This window comes from Ctenopharyngodon idella, chromosome 12 (genome assembly GCF_019924925.1).
Source record: "Ctenopharyngodon idella isolate HZGC_01 chromosome 12, HZGC01, whole genome shotgun sequence".
NCBI classification, from domain to species: Eukaryota; Metazoa; Chordata; class Actinopteri; order Cypriniformes; family Xenocyprididae; genus Ctenopharyngodon; species Ctenopharyngodon idella.
Window position 1 is genome coordinate 15,812,129 of NC_067231.1, and position 17,315 is coordinate 15,829,443.

The following is a 17,315-nucleotide window of genomic DNA, read 5'->3' on the forward strand; positions in this document are numbered from 1 at the left end:
CTGTAACCTTAATCCATTACTATTTAGCCGAGCAATGTTTCATATCTACCTTAATATAAACCTATATACTCATTTATACAAACATACACTGATATAAAAGGTATAGACTACCATATTAAAGAAAATGTGCCATGACTGTTGAAACGGGTAACGTTAGTGTTTAATTTTCCCATTCCACAAAGGATGGCGGCTAACAAGCTAGCAAAAGCTCACAACAGTCGCTAGGTAACATCAGGTTATATTACTACAGTTTCTCGAATATACTCTAAACTTGCGAGAATAAGGACTATATTAGATTATCAAATGAAATCATTTACGAACCATGGACTTGCGACTATTTATGAAAACTAGTAACAAGAAAACTTAAGCTAGCGCCTTTCCGTGAAACAACATGGCCTGGATGTACAATTCTATTTTTTATTTTACAGTGAACTGCTATAAACGTACAAATTCTCAAAATAGTTTCAAAAATATCAAATGTTAAAATCTACAACGTTTCTAGGATGTTTTTTCATTAAAAAATGTACTGTCCGAAGCCCCAGGCTTTCAGCGGCATTTCCAGCTGATCATACCCAGAAACGCTCATGTCGTCCAGCCATTGTTTTTACTCGACCTCGTGGATTCTTGTATTTTCCCGTAGAACACAAATAAATCAAGATAAATCGTAATAAATAATTCGAGAAATATTAATAAATGTACAAAATAAGACCAAGTTAATAATTTGAATTACATAAAAATCATATTCAAAACAAAAATAATGGTGTTAATCCTCGACGGTAGGTGTAGGCCTCTCGCACGAGCTTCTTTTCCAGCACTCTTAGCTGATCCAGAGCGAGACGGACGGAACAGCACAGGTTTTTTTTATTTTTGCTCAGAGGGTGAAAAAATATCAGTCGGGTAAAATCGGCAATGCTCGTAAAGAAGGCGGGCTATAACAAAGTTATTTTACCGCCGTCAAGCGTTGGTTGCAATTGGTCAAATGCTCCCTGCTCATGAATATTGAGAAAACGTTTGACGAATAATGTTTTAGATTGCCGAATTTTATTTAATATTCATGTTTTAAGTACCCACGGATCCGCCCTTGGCTTGTACCGACCAATGTAATCTCTTCAAACGTTATGTCCCGCCTCCACCTACATGAGATTCGCTGGAATCAAAAGCGCACAACTCCATTGGTTCTGCGTCAATTTTAATGAATTATTCATATGCTGCAGTCTCACAGCCAATAAACTCTCAGAAACGTATATCCGTAACCCGCCCTCTGACTGTTCAGCCCCTGCCAAGTAGACTGTGTAAACCTGTAGCAAAGCACACAGGCTATATAAAGCCGTGTGAGAGCAGTATTTTCTCAGATGCGCTTAGAGCGCACTGCCGTGTAGATCGGGGAAAGGGAAGGGGCTTGCTGGTAGCTACAATAGCTAGTATATAAACACAAATTTAAAAAGCACATTGAGTAGCAAGACACGGTGGTCACTGGGAAACCGCCATCGGACAAGTTCCGGTCACCATTGGGTGCCAGGAGAGTCTTGGTGGCGTTTCAGAGGTGTTCCTTCTTACAAAGCGGCGTGCCGGGGGAGGACGCGTCTCTTTGAATAGACAGGATGCACGGACCGCCTTCCAGCGACAGCGCATGCCCATTGCGCCTCATCAAGAGAGTGCAATTCGGCGTCCTCAGCCCAGATGAACTTGTAGGTTTTGCTCTTTGGAAGGGGTATTCTCTTACTTCTTTGAGTATTATTGTATTACTCAAGTCATCATCGTCTTAAAATCCTATTAAATACAGATATTAACATACAGTGTCTTCTGTGAACTTGTGTTTTGCTAACTTAGCCGGCTAGCCACTTTTGCCTCTAGTAAGAGCATGTGTTTAGAAAGTTGAACAAACACTACACAAGAGTCCTACTTTAGCAATTCGCAGCAAGACACGGACAGTCTTGTTTGAAGATATATAATTTTAACTCGTTGAAATGTTTATTATTTGTTTACTTTATTTGACTATTTTCGAGTCACATGGTAGACTCAGAGTTACTCCCAAGTTTCCACATTGTTCCCTGTGTCTCCCTTATTGGCAATAAAATATGTGAAGTTTTATATTCGTGACTCATTTAATTAAAGAGCTCAGATACATTTAGTTAATGAAGTGCACTTATGTTTTACAATAAAAGTAGAGCAAAATTGAATTTTTTTGAGTTGAGCTGTGATGCTTATGAGACAGTAATGTCATCCTTTTCATAACCTTTTAAACCTTATTACTACTGAAATATTTTCTAATGAATGTGGTATGAATGCAGTTTTGAGCAGACAGTTCATGTTGTAGTTAATGTATGTTTTATGGGTGCAACAATGTAATTTATTACAGAAACACATTATTATAAAATTATTAAACAGCCTTGATGTTTACATTTCAAACTGAAATGTTTAAAGAATGTCTTCTGATGAATTATGCATTTTGCATCTAAAATCACTGCTTATAAACTTGCTGTTGCTCTTGGTGATGGTGTATTTTTCAAACTTTATTAGCAAATGTATTTGTTTTTACCAATGTTTTGTCACTTTTGAAAATGCAAGACATTTTAATGCTGTTTCCGTTATTGTTTTCAGAAACGAATGTCTGTTACTGAAGGGGGTATCAAGTACCCTGAGACCACGGAGGGAGGACGCCCTAAACTGGGGGGACTCATGGACCCCCGGCAAGGGGTAATTGAGAGGTCCGGCAGATGCCAGACATGTGCAGGTATGTTCATAAATTAGATTTTTAATGTGTAGTATTTGTTTTTGTTTTTTTTAAACACTCCTGTTAATGTTTTATGCATTGTGTACTTGTTGTTGTTTAGGTAACATGACTGAGTGCCCTGGTCATTTTGGTCACATTGAGCTGGCTAAGCCAGTCTTTCATGTTGGCTTCATCACAAAGATCATGAAGGTCCTCCGCTGTGTGTGTTTCTTCTGTTCAAAGCTGCTTGTGGACGCGGTATGCCGTATTTTTAATTTTGCCTGTTCTTTGCGATTTTTCATAATGTTCCTTCCTGTATGGTTAACTTTTTAATTTTGTTTTTTCCAGAACAATCCAAAAATCAAAGACATCTTGACCAAGTCGAAGGGGCAGCCACGTAAGCGTCTGACCCACGTCTATGACCTCTGTAAAGGCAAAAACATTTGTGAGGGTGGAGAGGAGATGGACAACAAGTTTGGAGTGGAGCAGCAGGAGACGGAGGAAGACCTCACCAAAGAGAAGGTACAGAACTGATCATTATCTAATCACACAAATGCTCTCCTTTGCATTTAAAGCTCACTGTGGAAGGTTTCGTGCTTATTTAAAAACTGATTTTTATCCTTACATTTCAAGGGTCATGGAGGTTGTGGCAGATACCAGCCACGTATCCGTCGCTCTGGCCTGGAGCTTTATGCTGAATGGAAGCATGTGAATGAAGACTCTCAGGAGAAGAAGATTCTCCTCAGCCCTGAACGTGTGCATGAGATCTTCAAACGCATTTCAGATGAAGAGGACATGATCCTGGGCATGGACCCCAAATACGCCCGTCCTGAGTGGATGATTGTCACAGTGTTGCCTGTGCCCCCTCTTGCTGTGAGACCAGCTGTGGTCATGCAGGGCTCTGCTCGAAACCAGGTTAGTATTTCTTATTGAACAGTGGGAAAGAAGTCTGATGTATTGCAGAGGTTTGTACTGATGGCTGTCAGATATTTTAATTGTACGCTCTTTTCCCCCTAGGATGATTTAACACACAAGTTGGCTGACATTGTGAAAATCAATAACCAGCTGAAGCGAAATGAGCAGAGTGGAGCTGCAGCGCATGTTATAGCAGAGGATGTCAAGTTGCTTCAGTTCCACGTGGCCACTATGGTGGACAATGAACTGCCAGGTTTACCTAGGGTAAGATTTACACTATATCTTAGATAATGAACTCAGTCTACTGCCAAATATTTGTATGAGTAGCAATAATTATATTCTTATTAACAGTATTAATAAATTCAGTAATTTTTATTAATAATTATAAATTATTAAGAAAAGTGAACAATATATATATTAAATGATTAAACTTTTGATTTAATATTATTACTTATTATTAAATATGTATTAAGCAAAAATAAAAATAAAAATTTAATCGAAACAGTAGAAGGCAGAATGCTTAATGAAGACTGTGCTGTCATATGCTTTTGTTTTAGGCAATGCAAAAGTCTGGTCGCCCGCTAAAATCCATCAAGCAGAGGCTAAAGGGTAAGGAAGGACGTGTCAGAGGTAATCTGATGGGGAAGCGTGTAGACTTCTCTGCCCGAACTGTCATTACACCTGACCCCAACCTGCAGATTGACCAGGTGGGAGTTCCCCGTTCCATTGCTGCGAACATGACCTTCCCTGAGATCGTCACACCCTTTAACATTGACAGGTAATATTAGGAAGCATTTCATTCTAATGAATACACATCTCATTTATGAAATATTGGTAACACTTTATTTTAAGGTCTTTTAACATGTTGCTTATTGGCATGCATATTACTGGATTATTGGCTATTTATTAGTACTTAAGCAGATATTAATGCCTTATTCTGCATGACCTTATTCTACATTCCTAATCCTACCCAATACCTAAACTTACCTGCCTTACTATTAATAAGCAGTAAATTATGAGTTTATTGAGAGAAGTCGTAGTTAATAGTTTGTGTTCCCTATACTAAAGTGTTACCGAAATATTCTACACTATTTCTTTGTCTCAGTGACTTTGTAACTCTATGTTCTTAATGAGACTTTCTTAATTTTTTTCCCCCCTTTAACTTTACAGACTCCAAGAGCTTGTGAGGAGAGGTAACAGTCAGTACCCTGGAGCCAAATATATCATCCGTGACAATGGAGACCGAATTGACCTGCGGTTCCACCCTAAACCAAGTGACCTTCACCTTCAGATTGGATACAAAGTTAGTCCTTGCCTTGTTTAATGTTAGAAAATCAAATTTTCGGTTACAGTGAGCACAGTATTTGAAACCCCCTGTGTTTTCTTTCTAGGTTGAACGACACATGTGTGATGGGGACATCATTGTGTTCAACAGACAGCCCACACTGCACAAAATGTCTATGATGGGCCATAGAGTACGAATCTTGCCTTGGTCAACATTTCGACTAAACCTCAGGTATGCTTGATTTGTAAGACTTGCTCAGTCACATTGTTTATAGATTGATACATGGGTAATACAGATGAGTAATACTCTATGCTCATAATTAACTGGTTAACTGACAGTGGTTAAACGGTTTAAAAAGTAGTTTTTAAATTTTTTTTTTTTTTTTTTTTTTTTGAGAGCTTGCTGCATGGTTAAACACTGTGTGTGTGTGTGTGTGTGTGTGTGTGTGTGTGTGTGTGTGTGTGTGTGTCAGTTTGAGAGAGGGGGGGGGAACAAGATCCTTTAAATTTAATGGTATTCAGGATGGAGCAATAATGAAAAATAAAAGCTATAACCATAAAGCCAAAACGAATTTAAAGTAAAACCGACGTTAGGCTCACATAGTGTGCGTGTGTGTGAGGCGTTTGCGTTGATCACTTGAATTGTTGTCTTAAAACAGCGGAAAAGGCTTAATACTCCATACAGATAAGAGTGAGATCACTAGAAAATGGGTTTACTTTTGTGTGTACACACAAAAACACTGCTTTTCTAAAATAAAGAAAACAAACAAGGATGTGCTTACTACCATCTCAGTTTCTTTTCCATGAACTTGTTTTTGGAGCGCGTCACAAAAATGAACAAACTCGGCGTATTACTTTCGTTCGTTTTGTTAATCTGTTAACTTAAGTGAAATATAATTAGCGTATTTATTCCTTTTTATATATATATAATTTTAATCTGTTTTTCTCCATTCACAGAAGCGCTGCAGGTGTGTGATGTGGCGATGAGTGAATCCTCATGTTCTGTTTATGCTGCTATTTGCGCATGTAAAACTAAACCCCTGGAAAACCGATTGTTTTTAATGGGTCACTCTTATTTATTCTAATTAAACAATCTTGTCGGTTAACAGTTAATGATCGGTTAACGAGCTTTGGTTGTCAGTTAGGGAAAAACTGAAATGAACATCCCTAATGGGTAGGTACTTTATAGATTTGGTATGCTCTACCATCCATTATAATTGCAAAAACAAACCGTTGTAGAAATGGCTAATGCTCATGTTTAGCAGCATTGTTCTAATATAAGGGTTTTTAGTTTTATGAAAATGACAAAGATTTTAAAAGTGAAAATCTCTTTTTCTAGTGTAACGACCCCATACAACGCTGACTTTGATGGAGATGAGATGAACCTGCACTTGCCGCAATCTCTGGAGACCCGTGCTGAGATCCAGGAGCTGGCCATGGTGCCTCGTATGATTGTCACACCACAGTCCAACAGACCCGTTATGGGTATTGTGCAGGACACACTGACCGCTGTGCGCAAGTTCACCAAGAGAGATGTCTTCTTAGAGAGGGTACGTTTACAAAGTGGTGGGACTGAATTATGAATTTAATGAACTGTCACGGGTTTTTCTTGTCAAAAGTGATCTGCGCTGGTGGCGGACAAACATGGCCATTCACGCACAGTACAAAGTACCCTACCCATGTGAACTGTGAGCCCAGTACTGACAATAAATCCAAAATAAATGCAAAGAAACAGTTTGATATTAACTTATCCTATTTATTCATTAAATAAAAAATGATCACTAACAAGACAGATCATAAAACAAAGTGCTTAGAATGATTTTAAAAATCTGTAAATTTATATGTAAAACGTCACTGAGCAAGTGATTTGAAAAGTTAGTAATAAAATGAACCACACAGTAACACATTACACATTACATAGAAAAAAGGGGCAGGTCTATTTTGCATTGACACTCCAAGACTTAAAGCAGAGATCATTTGACATACAGTATTAGATTTTGTTCCGTCCATTGCTATGGTTATCACTGTAAATATGGAGCAGATTCTGACTAACTTTAACCCATCTGATTGGCCATAGCGTTCACGCACTCAACAGATGTCATATTAGATATGTCATGTCAGATATCGCATTAAATCAAAGGTCTTCAACCCTGCTCCTGGGGACCCACTTTCCTGCAGAGTTTAGCTCCAACCCTAATCAAACACCTGAACCAGCTAATCAAGCTCTTCAGGATCACAGCCCAGGTGTTCTGAAGCAGGTTGGAAATAAAATTTGCAGGACAGTGGGTCCCCAGGAGCAGGGTTGAAGACCTAGGCATTAAATGATCAAATAAATCTTTTTGGCAGCTGACAAAATATTTTCAATGCAGGAAAAACCCTGTGTTAGGTAGAAGTACATGAGATTCATGCTAATGAAGAGCTTTGCCCTCTTCTGTTTTCTTTTGTCTGCTTTGTTTTAGGGTGAGGTGATGAACCTCCTCATGTTTCTCTCTACATGGGATGGGAAAGTGCCCCAACCAGCTATATTGAAGCCTCGACCCCTCTGGACGGGCAAACAGATCTTCAGCCTGATCATCCCTGGGCACATTAATGCCATCCGAACACACAGCACTCACCCTGATGAAGAGGACAGCGGTCCTTATAAAAACATCTCCCCTGGAGACACTAAGGTACAAACCTTGACATAATTTTTATGCAAAATGAAGTCTGTGCATTTTCCTTCATCCAATTGTTTTTGCAGGTAATTGTGGAAAACGGTGAGCTGATCATGGGGATCCTGTGTAAGAAGTCACTGGGAACCTCAGCTGGCTCTCTTGTCCATATCTCATACCTTGAGATGGGCCATGACATCACACGACTCTTCTATTCCAACATCCAGACCGTTGTCAACAACTGGCTGCTCATTGAAGGTAAAAAGAACAAAACAAATGGGGATTAATTCAGTTTTTGTAATCATGCAAATATTAAGTCACTTGCTTCAAATATATTAGTTTATTTACCATGGCATCTGCTTCAGGTCACTCTATTGGTATTGGAGACTCCATTGCCGATAAGGCTACATATCAGGACATTCAGAACACTATTAAGAAAGCCAAACAGGATGTGATAGAGGTGAGTTGGCATTATTACATGTTACTAATACTGTCATAAGGCTCTTGTACATGAATGCAGTCATGCATGTGTTGACTTCTTTCTCATAGGTCATTGAGAAAGCTCACAACAATGAGTTGGAGCCCACCCCAGGTAACACTCTGAGACAGACCTTTGAGAACCAGGTCAACCGCATTCTGAACGATGCTCGAGACAAGACTGGATCCTCTGCCCAGAAGTCACTGTCAGAGTACAACAATTTCAAATCCATGGTGGTGGCTGGTTCAAAAGGCTCTAAAATTAACATTTCTCAGGTGAGAAAATTGATGGTGTTAATCTTAAATTAATTGAAAGACTCTGAAGAAAATGCACTTAAATCTGAAAATGTACATGCAAACATGGTCCATTACAGGTTTCGCACAATTTGATCATTCTCTATTGGTTTTCCTTCATCCCTTAAGGTTATTGCTGTGGTGGGGCAGCAGAACGTTGAGGGTAAGCGAATCCCCTTCGGTTTCAAACACCGCACTCTCCCTCACTTCATTAAAGATGACTATGGTCCAGAAAGTAGAGGTTTCGTAGAAAACTCCTATCTGGCCGGTCTCACACCAACTGAGTTTTTCTTTCACGCCATGGGAGGCAGAGAGGGTCTGATCGACACAGCTGTCAAAACTGCTGAGACAGGTAATGAACGTAGACATGGATTGAGCAGCTATTGGTGCTAAGCTTAAATGTAATCTGAAATTAAAAATGTAATACTTAAGTTTAAGGTGTTATGTAAAATTGTCATCAGATTTGTCTTGGTTAAAGTTTGAAATTGTCCTCATGGCTTTTGATGAATCTTTTCTTTCAGGTTATATTCAGCGTCGTTTGATCAAGTCTATGGAGTCGGTGATGGTAAAATATGATGCTACAGTCAGAAACTCAATAAACCAGGTTGTCCAGCTGAGGTATGGAGAGGATGGGCTGGCAGGAGAGGCTGTGGAGTTCCAAAACATGGCCACACTTAAGCCATCCAACAAAGCCTTTGAGAAGAAGTGAGTGCTGTTTTTGTGTTCATTGAAATGTTTCCAGAAATGTTAATATTTTGCCAATAGTTCAAGCAAAATATTATTATAATAAAGCTATATTAATCCAAATCAAGGACATAGATTGCAAACTATTTGGTCATCAGCTCAGAGCCAATACACAGGTGTTTACTGACGTCATTGATTTAACTTTCCACCTCTTTAATGCACAGGTTCAAGTTTGACTGCTCCAACGAACGAGCTCTTCGCCGCACTCTACAAGAAGATGTGGTGAAAGATGTGATGACCAATGCCCATGTCCAGAGTGCTCTAGAGAAAGAGTTTGAAAAGATGAGGGAAGACCGAGAGATCCTGAGGGCCATTTTCCCCACAGGAGACAGCAAGGTCTGTCCCTTAAGAGTAACCTATATTTAAGCCTCAATATGTCCATAGACCCAAACTGACATGCTTTCCCATAGGTGGTACTACCGTGCAATCTGGCCAGAATGATCTGGAATGCTCAGAAGATTTTCCGCATCAATCCTCGGACACCAACTGACCTTAACCCAGTACGAGTAGTTGAAGGTGGGTTAAACACTTTGGTTTGTACAGGGGTCTATAAAGGGATTGTATTTAGGTATCCTATCTAATTATTTTAACAGCTGTATTAGATGGTATACAGTGACACCATAAGGCTGTCAGTGTTTGAGCGGGTCTCCCAGCTAAATAAAGATTCCTGCTTGTGGCGGCTAAATAAAGCCTGCTGACGACTGATCCCTATAGCTTACCGCGGTCTTGTGGCATACCTGTGCAAGCTGATTATAAAGGCCACTTTTACATCTTTGTATGTGTTGACTAAAGAATTGGCTTCAAACTCATGTGCTTGATAAAATTTACACCTTTTAATATAATCCAAGTTATTCTTCCTTGTCGTCATAGTGGCACTACTGTTTACATTTGTGGCCTTGTAATGATCACACATGAATATTTTGTTTTTTGTAGGAGTTCAAGAGTTGAGTAAGAAGCTGGTTATTGTAAATGGTGAAGACCAGTTAAGCAGGCAAGCCCAGGAGAATGCAACTCTGCTGTTCAACATCCACCTGCGCTCTACCCTCTGCTCTAAGAGAATGACTGAGGAGTTCCGTCTTAGCACAGAGGCTTTTGATTGGCTGCTGGGAGAGATTGAGACCAAATTTAACCAATCCATTGTAAGTAATGCTTGCTGAGTGCAGTTGAATCTCTTCACATAAATGAAACCTCTTACCAATTAGATCAGTTTTTACAAGTAGGCTCATTGGCTAAATTGACACTGTTTTCTTCAGGCTCACCCTGGTGAGATGGTTGGTGCTCTGGCTGCCCAGTCTCTGGGAGAGCCCGCTACTCAGATGACCCTGAACACATTCCACTACGCCGGTGTGTCTGCCAAAAACGTCACTCTCGGTGTGCCTCGTCTCAAAGAGCTTATCAACATCTCCAAGCGACCCAAGACCCCCTCACTGACCGTCTTTCTCCTGGGCCAAGCGGCCCGTGACGCAGAGAGGGCCAAAGATATCCTGTGTCGGTTGGAGCACACAACCCTGCGCAAGGTCACTGCCAACACGGCCATTTATTATGACCCCAACCCACAGAACACTGTGGTGACTGAGGATCAGGAGTGGGTCAATGTGTACTATGAGATGCCTGACTTCGATGTGACCCGCATTTCACCCTGGCTGCTGCGTATTGAACTTGACCGCAAACACATGACTGACCGTAAGCTGACCATGGAGCAAATTGCAGAGAAGATCAATGCAGGTGGGCTTGAGATTATAATTAAATAAATACACTTTAAATGCTTTAAATGGCAAACAGAATGGACTTTGAGGTAGTATGTGAATTTCTATCAAACCCTAATCCTTGTCTGTCTCCTAGGATTTGGTGATGACCTAAACTGCATTTTCAATGATGACAATGCTGAGAAACTGGTATTGCGAATCCGCATCATGAATAGTGATGAGAACAAGTTCCAAGAGGTAACTTATTGTAATTTAAACTGGTGCATGCACATAACTGGCCTCTTCCCTCTCGATACTGAATCCTAAATGTTGGATCTTGTGTCCAGGATGAGGAGGTAGTGGATAAGATGGATGACGATGTCTTCCTTCGCTGCATTGAATCCAACATGCTGACAGACATGACCCTGCAAGGCATTGAGCAAATCAGCAAGGTATTTTTTTTTATATATATATTTTTTTTTCCCCTCTTTAACAGTATTTAACTTCACTTCGGTGCATACCATTACCTGCCAGCCCATGTGGCAGAGCATGCTCATCGAAAAAACGCATAACACTTAATGCTCCTGAGGGTGGATGGTGACTGTAATGGCGAATGCTAATTGGTACCCTCCTGAATTATAAAATGATAAAATGTCATCAGATGGCCATGAGATTGGAGCTTAATTTCTTTCACTCTCTCCACCTGTAGGTGTACATGCATCTTCCACAGACAGACAACAAGAAGAAAATCATCATCACAGAAGAGGGAGAATTCAAAGCCCTACAGGAGTGGATCTTGGAAACAGATGGAGTCAGTCTCATGAGGGTCCTCAGTGAGAAGGACGTTGACCCTGTCAGGACCACCTCCAATGACATTGTGGAGATCTTCACTGTAAGGATTGTTTAATAGTCTAAAGTTTGTGACCTATTAGTCCTCAGAAATCATACTCAAATGTCTAATCTTCACCTGCAGGTTCTTGGTATTGAGGCTGTGCGTAAGGCACTGGAAAGAGAGTTGTACCATGTCATCTCTTTCGACGGTTCTTACGTTAACTACCGCCATCTTGCCTTGCTGTGTGACACAATGACATGCAGGGGTCACTTGATGGCTATCACTCGTCACGGTATCAACAGGCAGGACACTGGACCCCTTATGAAGTGTTCTTTTGAAGAGACGGTGAGATTTGATTAATTGGCTCCATTTAACATTTTAAAATGGCAATAAAGATGGTCTTGTAAAGAACTTTAATGTCTAATGTTGTCCATTTCTTCTATAGGTGGATGTGTTGATGGAAGCTTCTTCACATGGTGAATGTGACCCAATGAAGGGAGTGTCTGAGAACATAATGCTGGGACAGCTGGCTCCTGCGGGCACTGGCTGCTTTGACCTGCTGTTAGATGCTGAAAAGTGCAAGTATGGCATGGAGATCCCCACCAACATCCCTGGCATCAGTGTTGCAGGACGTAAGTCAAACTCATTGCCTTGTTTAATTGTTCTATAGCTTTAAATTTAGGCATACTCATTTGTCCCCAAATGTAAACCTTTGTTTAACCTTTGCTTTTTCTATCCCAGCCACAGGCATGTTCTTTGGTTCCGCCCCTAGCCCTATGAGTGGCATGTCTCCAGCCATGACTCCTTGGAACACAGGAGCCACTCCTGCATATGGTGCCTGGTCTCCCAGTGTTGGTGAGTAAAGAAATGCTACATTTTGTTTTACAGTCACCCTTATTTACCCTGCATTTGTATATGTTGATGACTCAATTTCATGCCTTTTTTTTTTTTTTTTTTTTTTTTTTCCCCATACAGGAAGTGGAATGACACCAGGTGCTGCAGGCTTCTCTCCCAGTGCCGCATCCGATGCCAGCGGCTTCTCGCCTGGCTATTCTCCTGCCTGGTCCCCTACTCCTGGTTCTCCTGGATCACCTGGGCCAGCCAGCCCTTATATCCCCTCACCAGGTTACTCCACTGTCATTTGTCTTCTGTTTTTTAGAATAACGGACGTTGTTTACTTGGTTGTACTAGCTGGTTGCAAACCAAACTGTTCTCTTATGCACATTTTTTTCTTTTATCTTTAGGAGCCTTGTCTCCCAATTACTCTCCAACCTCTCCTGCCTATGAGCCTCGTTCTCCTGGTGGATACACCCCTCAGAGCCCTGGCTACTCTCCAACCTCTCCATCATACTCGCCAACGTCACCATCTTATTCTCCCACCAGCCCAAACTACAGCCCCACATCTCCGTCCTACTCGCCCACATCACCCTCCTACTCTCCAACTTCGCCGTCTTATTCTCCAACATCACCAAGCTATTCTCCAACTTCACCTTCTTACTCTCCAACTTCACCATCTTACTCCCCAACTTCACCATCCTACTCCCCAACATCCCCCAGCTACAGCCCAACGTCTCCCAGCTACAGCCCAACCTCGCCGAGTTACAGCCCTACCTCTCCGTCTTATTCCCCCACATCTCCATCTTACTCCCCAACCTCCCCTTCTTACTCTCCCACCTCTCCAAGCTACTCTCCAACCTCCCCATCCTATTCCCCAACTTCTCCAAGCTACAGCCCCACTTCGCCCAACTACACGCCCACCTCACCTAGTTACTCCCCAACCTCTCCATCTTACAGTCCCACCTCACCGTCCTACTCCCCCACCTCTCCCAATTACACCCCAACCAGCCCAAATTATTCCCCCACCTCTCCTTCATACTCCCCCACTTCGCCATCCTACTCTCCATCCAGTCCGCGCTACACCCCGCAATCTCCCACCTACACCCCGAGCTCACCCTCTTACAGCCCGAGCTCTCCATCCTATTCCCCCACCTCTCCAAAATATACTCCCACCTCCCCCTCTTACAGTCCCAGCTCTCCTGAATATACCCCAACATCCCCCAAATATTCCCCTACTTCCCCAAAGTACTCACCCACTTCACCCAAATACAGTCCCACCTCTCCAACCTACTCCCCAACTACGCCCAAGTACAGCCCTACTTCCCCTACTTACTCGCCAACTTCTCCCACCTACACCCCAACCAGCCCAAAATATTCCCCCACCTCTCCAACTTACTCTCCAACTTCTCCAAAATACTCCCCTACATCCCCTACCTACTCGCCAACTAGTCCCAAGGGCTCCACCTACAGCCCCACTTCTCCTGGCTACAGCCCCACCTCTCCGACCTACAGCCCAGCCATCAGCCCTGATGATAGCGATGAAGAAAATAACTAAAGATGTTTGGTGCCAGGGTTCATGCTACTTCCCTGAAAGGCACTCTGACCCTGGGGTAAAGACTGAAGGAAAGCCACTCAGCTGGGGTTGTTGTGGTTTACAGGGAAGGCTGAGGAACCTGGGATCCCACATATGACATCCTCCTTTTTGATTTTTCCCTCTTGGACTTCTTGAACTGTTCTTAAATAGCCTCACTAAACAGGCTTCAGTGGTTGCATCTGTTATATCAGAGGTTTGAACTATAAGCCAAACAAGGCTGCCTTTGTATAGACCATTTTGGTCGCTCTAAGTTTAGAGGGAGAACTGTAACTCAAAAATGGTGGAAAGATGCAGGAGGTTGACTGCTTTTGGAAGGGAAAGATTATTCATAGTCCTTTCCATTGTCGTTTTTCTTTTTTTCTCCCTTACTTTTTCTCTAAAATTCAGTGTTGGATATAATGGAAATCTAAGAAGTATTGCCAAAAGCCTTCAAACAGAAAACAGTGGATTGTATCTGAAAAGTTTCAAATGAAACCTTAAAAAAATCTCTATAACAAATAGAAAGAGAGGAAACTGACCTTTCTTACATTTTATAGCATTTTCTTTCTTCTCTGTAAATAAGCGCTTGTTCCCAGTTTTGATGTTTCTAGGTCAGAACTGAGAACTGTTTAAATATTAATGTTGATTTTGTCTAATTTGAGTTGACTCATAAAAAGTTATTTCTGAAGAAACAGGTGGCTGGAAGCAGCGGTTTATTAGAAACGTGTTGCTGACAGACATTGTGCAGATTAAAAATGTCCTGTAATACTGTAGTCTGATGTATGCCAGCCCATGACATGGGTAAAAGTGTTGTGTAGTGACTGCCCTCTTCTGTAGGAATCCGAAAGGGGGAACGGATGCTTGATTTAAGGCATCAAATTTCTATTCAATTGTCCCCAAAAGATGCAAGCCTTATATCCTTCACCAGCATCTGCCCAGTAATTTACAATTTCAATAACTGCAAAAAAAAAAAAAAAAAAGGGGTAACCAGCGGTCTTGAAGTGTGAAGTTGTTACCTTTTTTTGGTTTTATTTCTTTTATCCTAAGAGTGGGGTTGGAGCATGGCATTGCATAAGCTGCACCATGTTAACGTTTTTAAACCACCTAGGTCTAAATCTAATGAGACCTTCCCTGTCCTCAGCACTCAACCCTTTAATCTAACAAGTGTATAATTGTTTTTTTTTTTCTGATATTTGCATCAAGTACAACTGAATCTTTTGTGTGAATTACTGAGGAAAAGCATTTATTTTACACTATTTTTCTTGCGCTGGCTTCATTGTTGTTTGGTCAGCTTTGCTTTTTGGATTAAGTGCTTGGGGTGGGGGGGAAGTGCAGTTTGGTTTGTTTCATTTGAATATGCACGGTTTCATATCTGGCATAGACCTTGTGGTCGTTTGTCAACCTAAATTTCGTCAGCTGATTCTGACATAGTCATCTTATGCTTGAACAGTAGGGGGCGACAGAGACTGGTTTGACTTGGGCTTTAGAGGCATTTAGATCTCTTTGAGCGTTACCTTTTTTCTTTAAACCTGAAAGCAAGTGGTGCCTGTGGTTCCCTCAACTCACTCTTCCAACTGGATGATGGTAGTTGCAGGAGGTTTTGTTGACTTGTAAAAGACTTTGTTGCTCTTGCATATTTCAGCTTTAGATTTAAGGCCTTAGATTGCATTTAGGGAGAGCAGTTTTTAGTGTCTCTTTAATGCCCTTGTTTGCCTTCAATTTCATGGTGGTTTCAAAAAAATCCAGTTAATACTCTGTACCCAGGCTCCCAGTAATGGGGGGTGTGTGTGTGTGTGTGAGAGAGTGTGCAAGTGTGTGTGCAAGAGGGTATAAATGGAAAAGACAGGGTTTTCTTGAGTTTGAGTAATAACTGGGTCAGGTTTATGGGGAAAGGAGAATTTAAATTAAGAGAATTTGCCACTGTATAGAAATCAATCTGATTACTTCATTCTCTGTATCTATGTTTTGTTTGTTTTTTGACTTGAAAAATAAAAAGTTTGACTAAACTATTGTTCATTTGTTTCTTAAAACATGGGTGTTGGTAACAATTTTTATTTTCAGGTGAAAATTGAACAAACTCATGTTCCAAACCTGTATATGGAGCCCCTAAAGGGACATGGTGGTGGAAAAAAAAAATTGGGATGGAAAATTTTATTTTTTTTTTTCTCAATCTTTTGCGTTCCCCCGAGAAACTTTGCATTCCCTCGCTGTGAGCTTGGACAAACACTTCCTCTTTAATGTTCCGCTGGCTGGCAGTAGTGTTTCAGTTAGTTCCATACGTTAATAATGCACACAAATAATGCACAGCTCATAGAGTTTGAACTTGTTGGACTCAAATATAAAATGCAGTCAGTGCTTAAAGGGATAGTTCACCCAAAAATGAAAATTCTATCATTTACTCACACTCAAGTTGTTCAAAATCTGTATGATTTTCTTTGTTCTGTTGAACACAAAAGAAAATATTTTTGAAGAATGTTAAACTGAAACTTTTGGGGCACCATTGACTTCCATGGTAGTTTTTTTTTTTTTTTCTTACTATGGAAGTCAATGTTGCCCCAAAGTGGCCTGCTTACAAACTTTCTTCAAAATATCTTTGTGTTCAACAAAGAAATTTATACAGATTTGGAACAACTTGAGGGTGAGTAAATGATAGAATTTTCATTTTTGGGTGAACTATCCCTTAAACCCTTCTGCTCATTTTATATTATGAAAAATACTCAATAACTTCACTGTAACACACTGTACTGTCACCAAATTAAGTTGTGAGAATGAGCGATGAGAATACTTTTTGTGCGCCAAAAAAATAACGACTTCAGTCAATATCTATGTGATGGGCAATTTAAAAAAACTGCTTCATGAAGCTTCGAAGACTTACGAATCTTTTGTTTCGAATCAGTGGTTCTGAGCATGTATCAAACTGCCACAGTCATGTGATTTCAGTAAACGAGGCTTCGTTACGTCATACACTACCAGTCAAAAGTTTGGAAACATTACTATTTTTAATGTTTTTGAACGAAGTCTCTTATGCTTATTAAGGCTGCATTTATTTAATAATAAATACAGAAAAAACAATAATATTGTGAAATATTATTACAATTTAAAATTATGGTTTTCTATTTTAATATACTTTAAAATATAATTTATTTCTGTGATGCAAAGCTAAATTGTCAGCATCATTACTCCAGTCTTCATTGTCACATGATCCTTCAGAAATAATTCTAATATGCTTATTTATTATCAATGTTGGAAACAGTTGTGCTGCTTAATATTTTATAATGTGATACTTTTTCAGGATTCTTTGATGAATAAA

General features: G+C 40.6%; 1 protein-coding gene across 1 annotated transcript; it reads left to right on the forward strand.

Moving 5' to 3' along the window:
* The first annotated feature begins 1,340 nt into the window (after window positions 1–1,340).
* Window positions 1,341–16,011, forward strand: polr2a (RNA polymerase II subunit A). Its single transcript, XM_051914915.1, has 28 exons — window positions 1,341–1,688; window positions 2,602–2,734; window positions 2,835–2,971; window positions 3,062–3,235; window positions 3,347–3,628; window positions 3,731–3,892; window positions 4,186–4,406; window positions 4,799–4,931; window positions 5,020–5,144; window positions 6,252–6,462; window positions 7,372–7,581; window positions 7,653–7,821; window positions 7,929–8,023; window positions 8,113–8,316; window positions 8,464–8,686; window positions 8,856–9,039; window positions 9,243–9,414; window positions 9,489–9,594; window positions 10,012–10,217; window positions 10,332–10,803; window positions 10,921–11,021; window positions 11,111–11,215; window positions 11,473–11,655; window positions 11,737–11,940; window positions 12,041–12,227; window positions 12,337–12,450; window positions 12,571–12,720; window positions 12,840–16,011. Exons 1-28 carry the CDS (start codon window positions 1,602–1,604, stop codon window positions 13,985–13,987), a joined length of 5,898 nt encoding a protein of 1,965 aa, XP_051770875.1. The 5' UTR covers window positions 1,341–1,601; the 3' UTR covers window positions 13,988–16,011.
* The last annotated feature ends 1,304 nt before the right edge of the window (window positions 16,012–17,315 follow it).

Excerpts from the sequence above, each read along its gene's own strand:
- polr2a (XM_051914915.1), top strand. The coding sequence starts at position 1,602 with ATGCACGGACCGCCTTCCAGCGACAGCGCATGCCCATTGCGCCTCATC. Across the intron at positions 3,893-4,185 it reads AACTGCCAGGTTTACCTAGG|GCAATGCAAAAGTCTGGTCG; the intron begins GTAAGATTTACA and ends CTTTTGTTTTAG. Across the intron at positions 6,463-7,371 it reads GAGATGTCTTCTTAGAGAGG|GGTGAGGTGATGAACCTCCT; the intron begins GTACGTTTACAA and ends GCTTTGTTTTAG.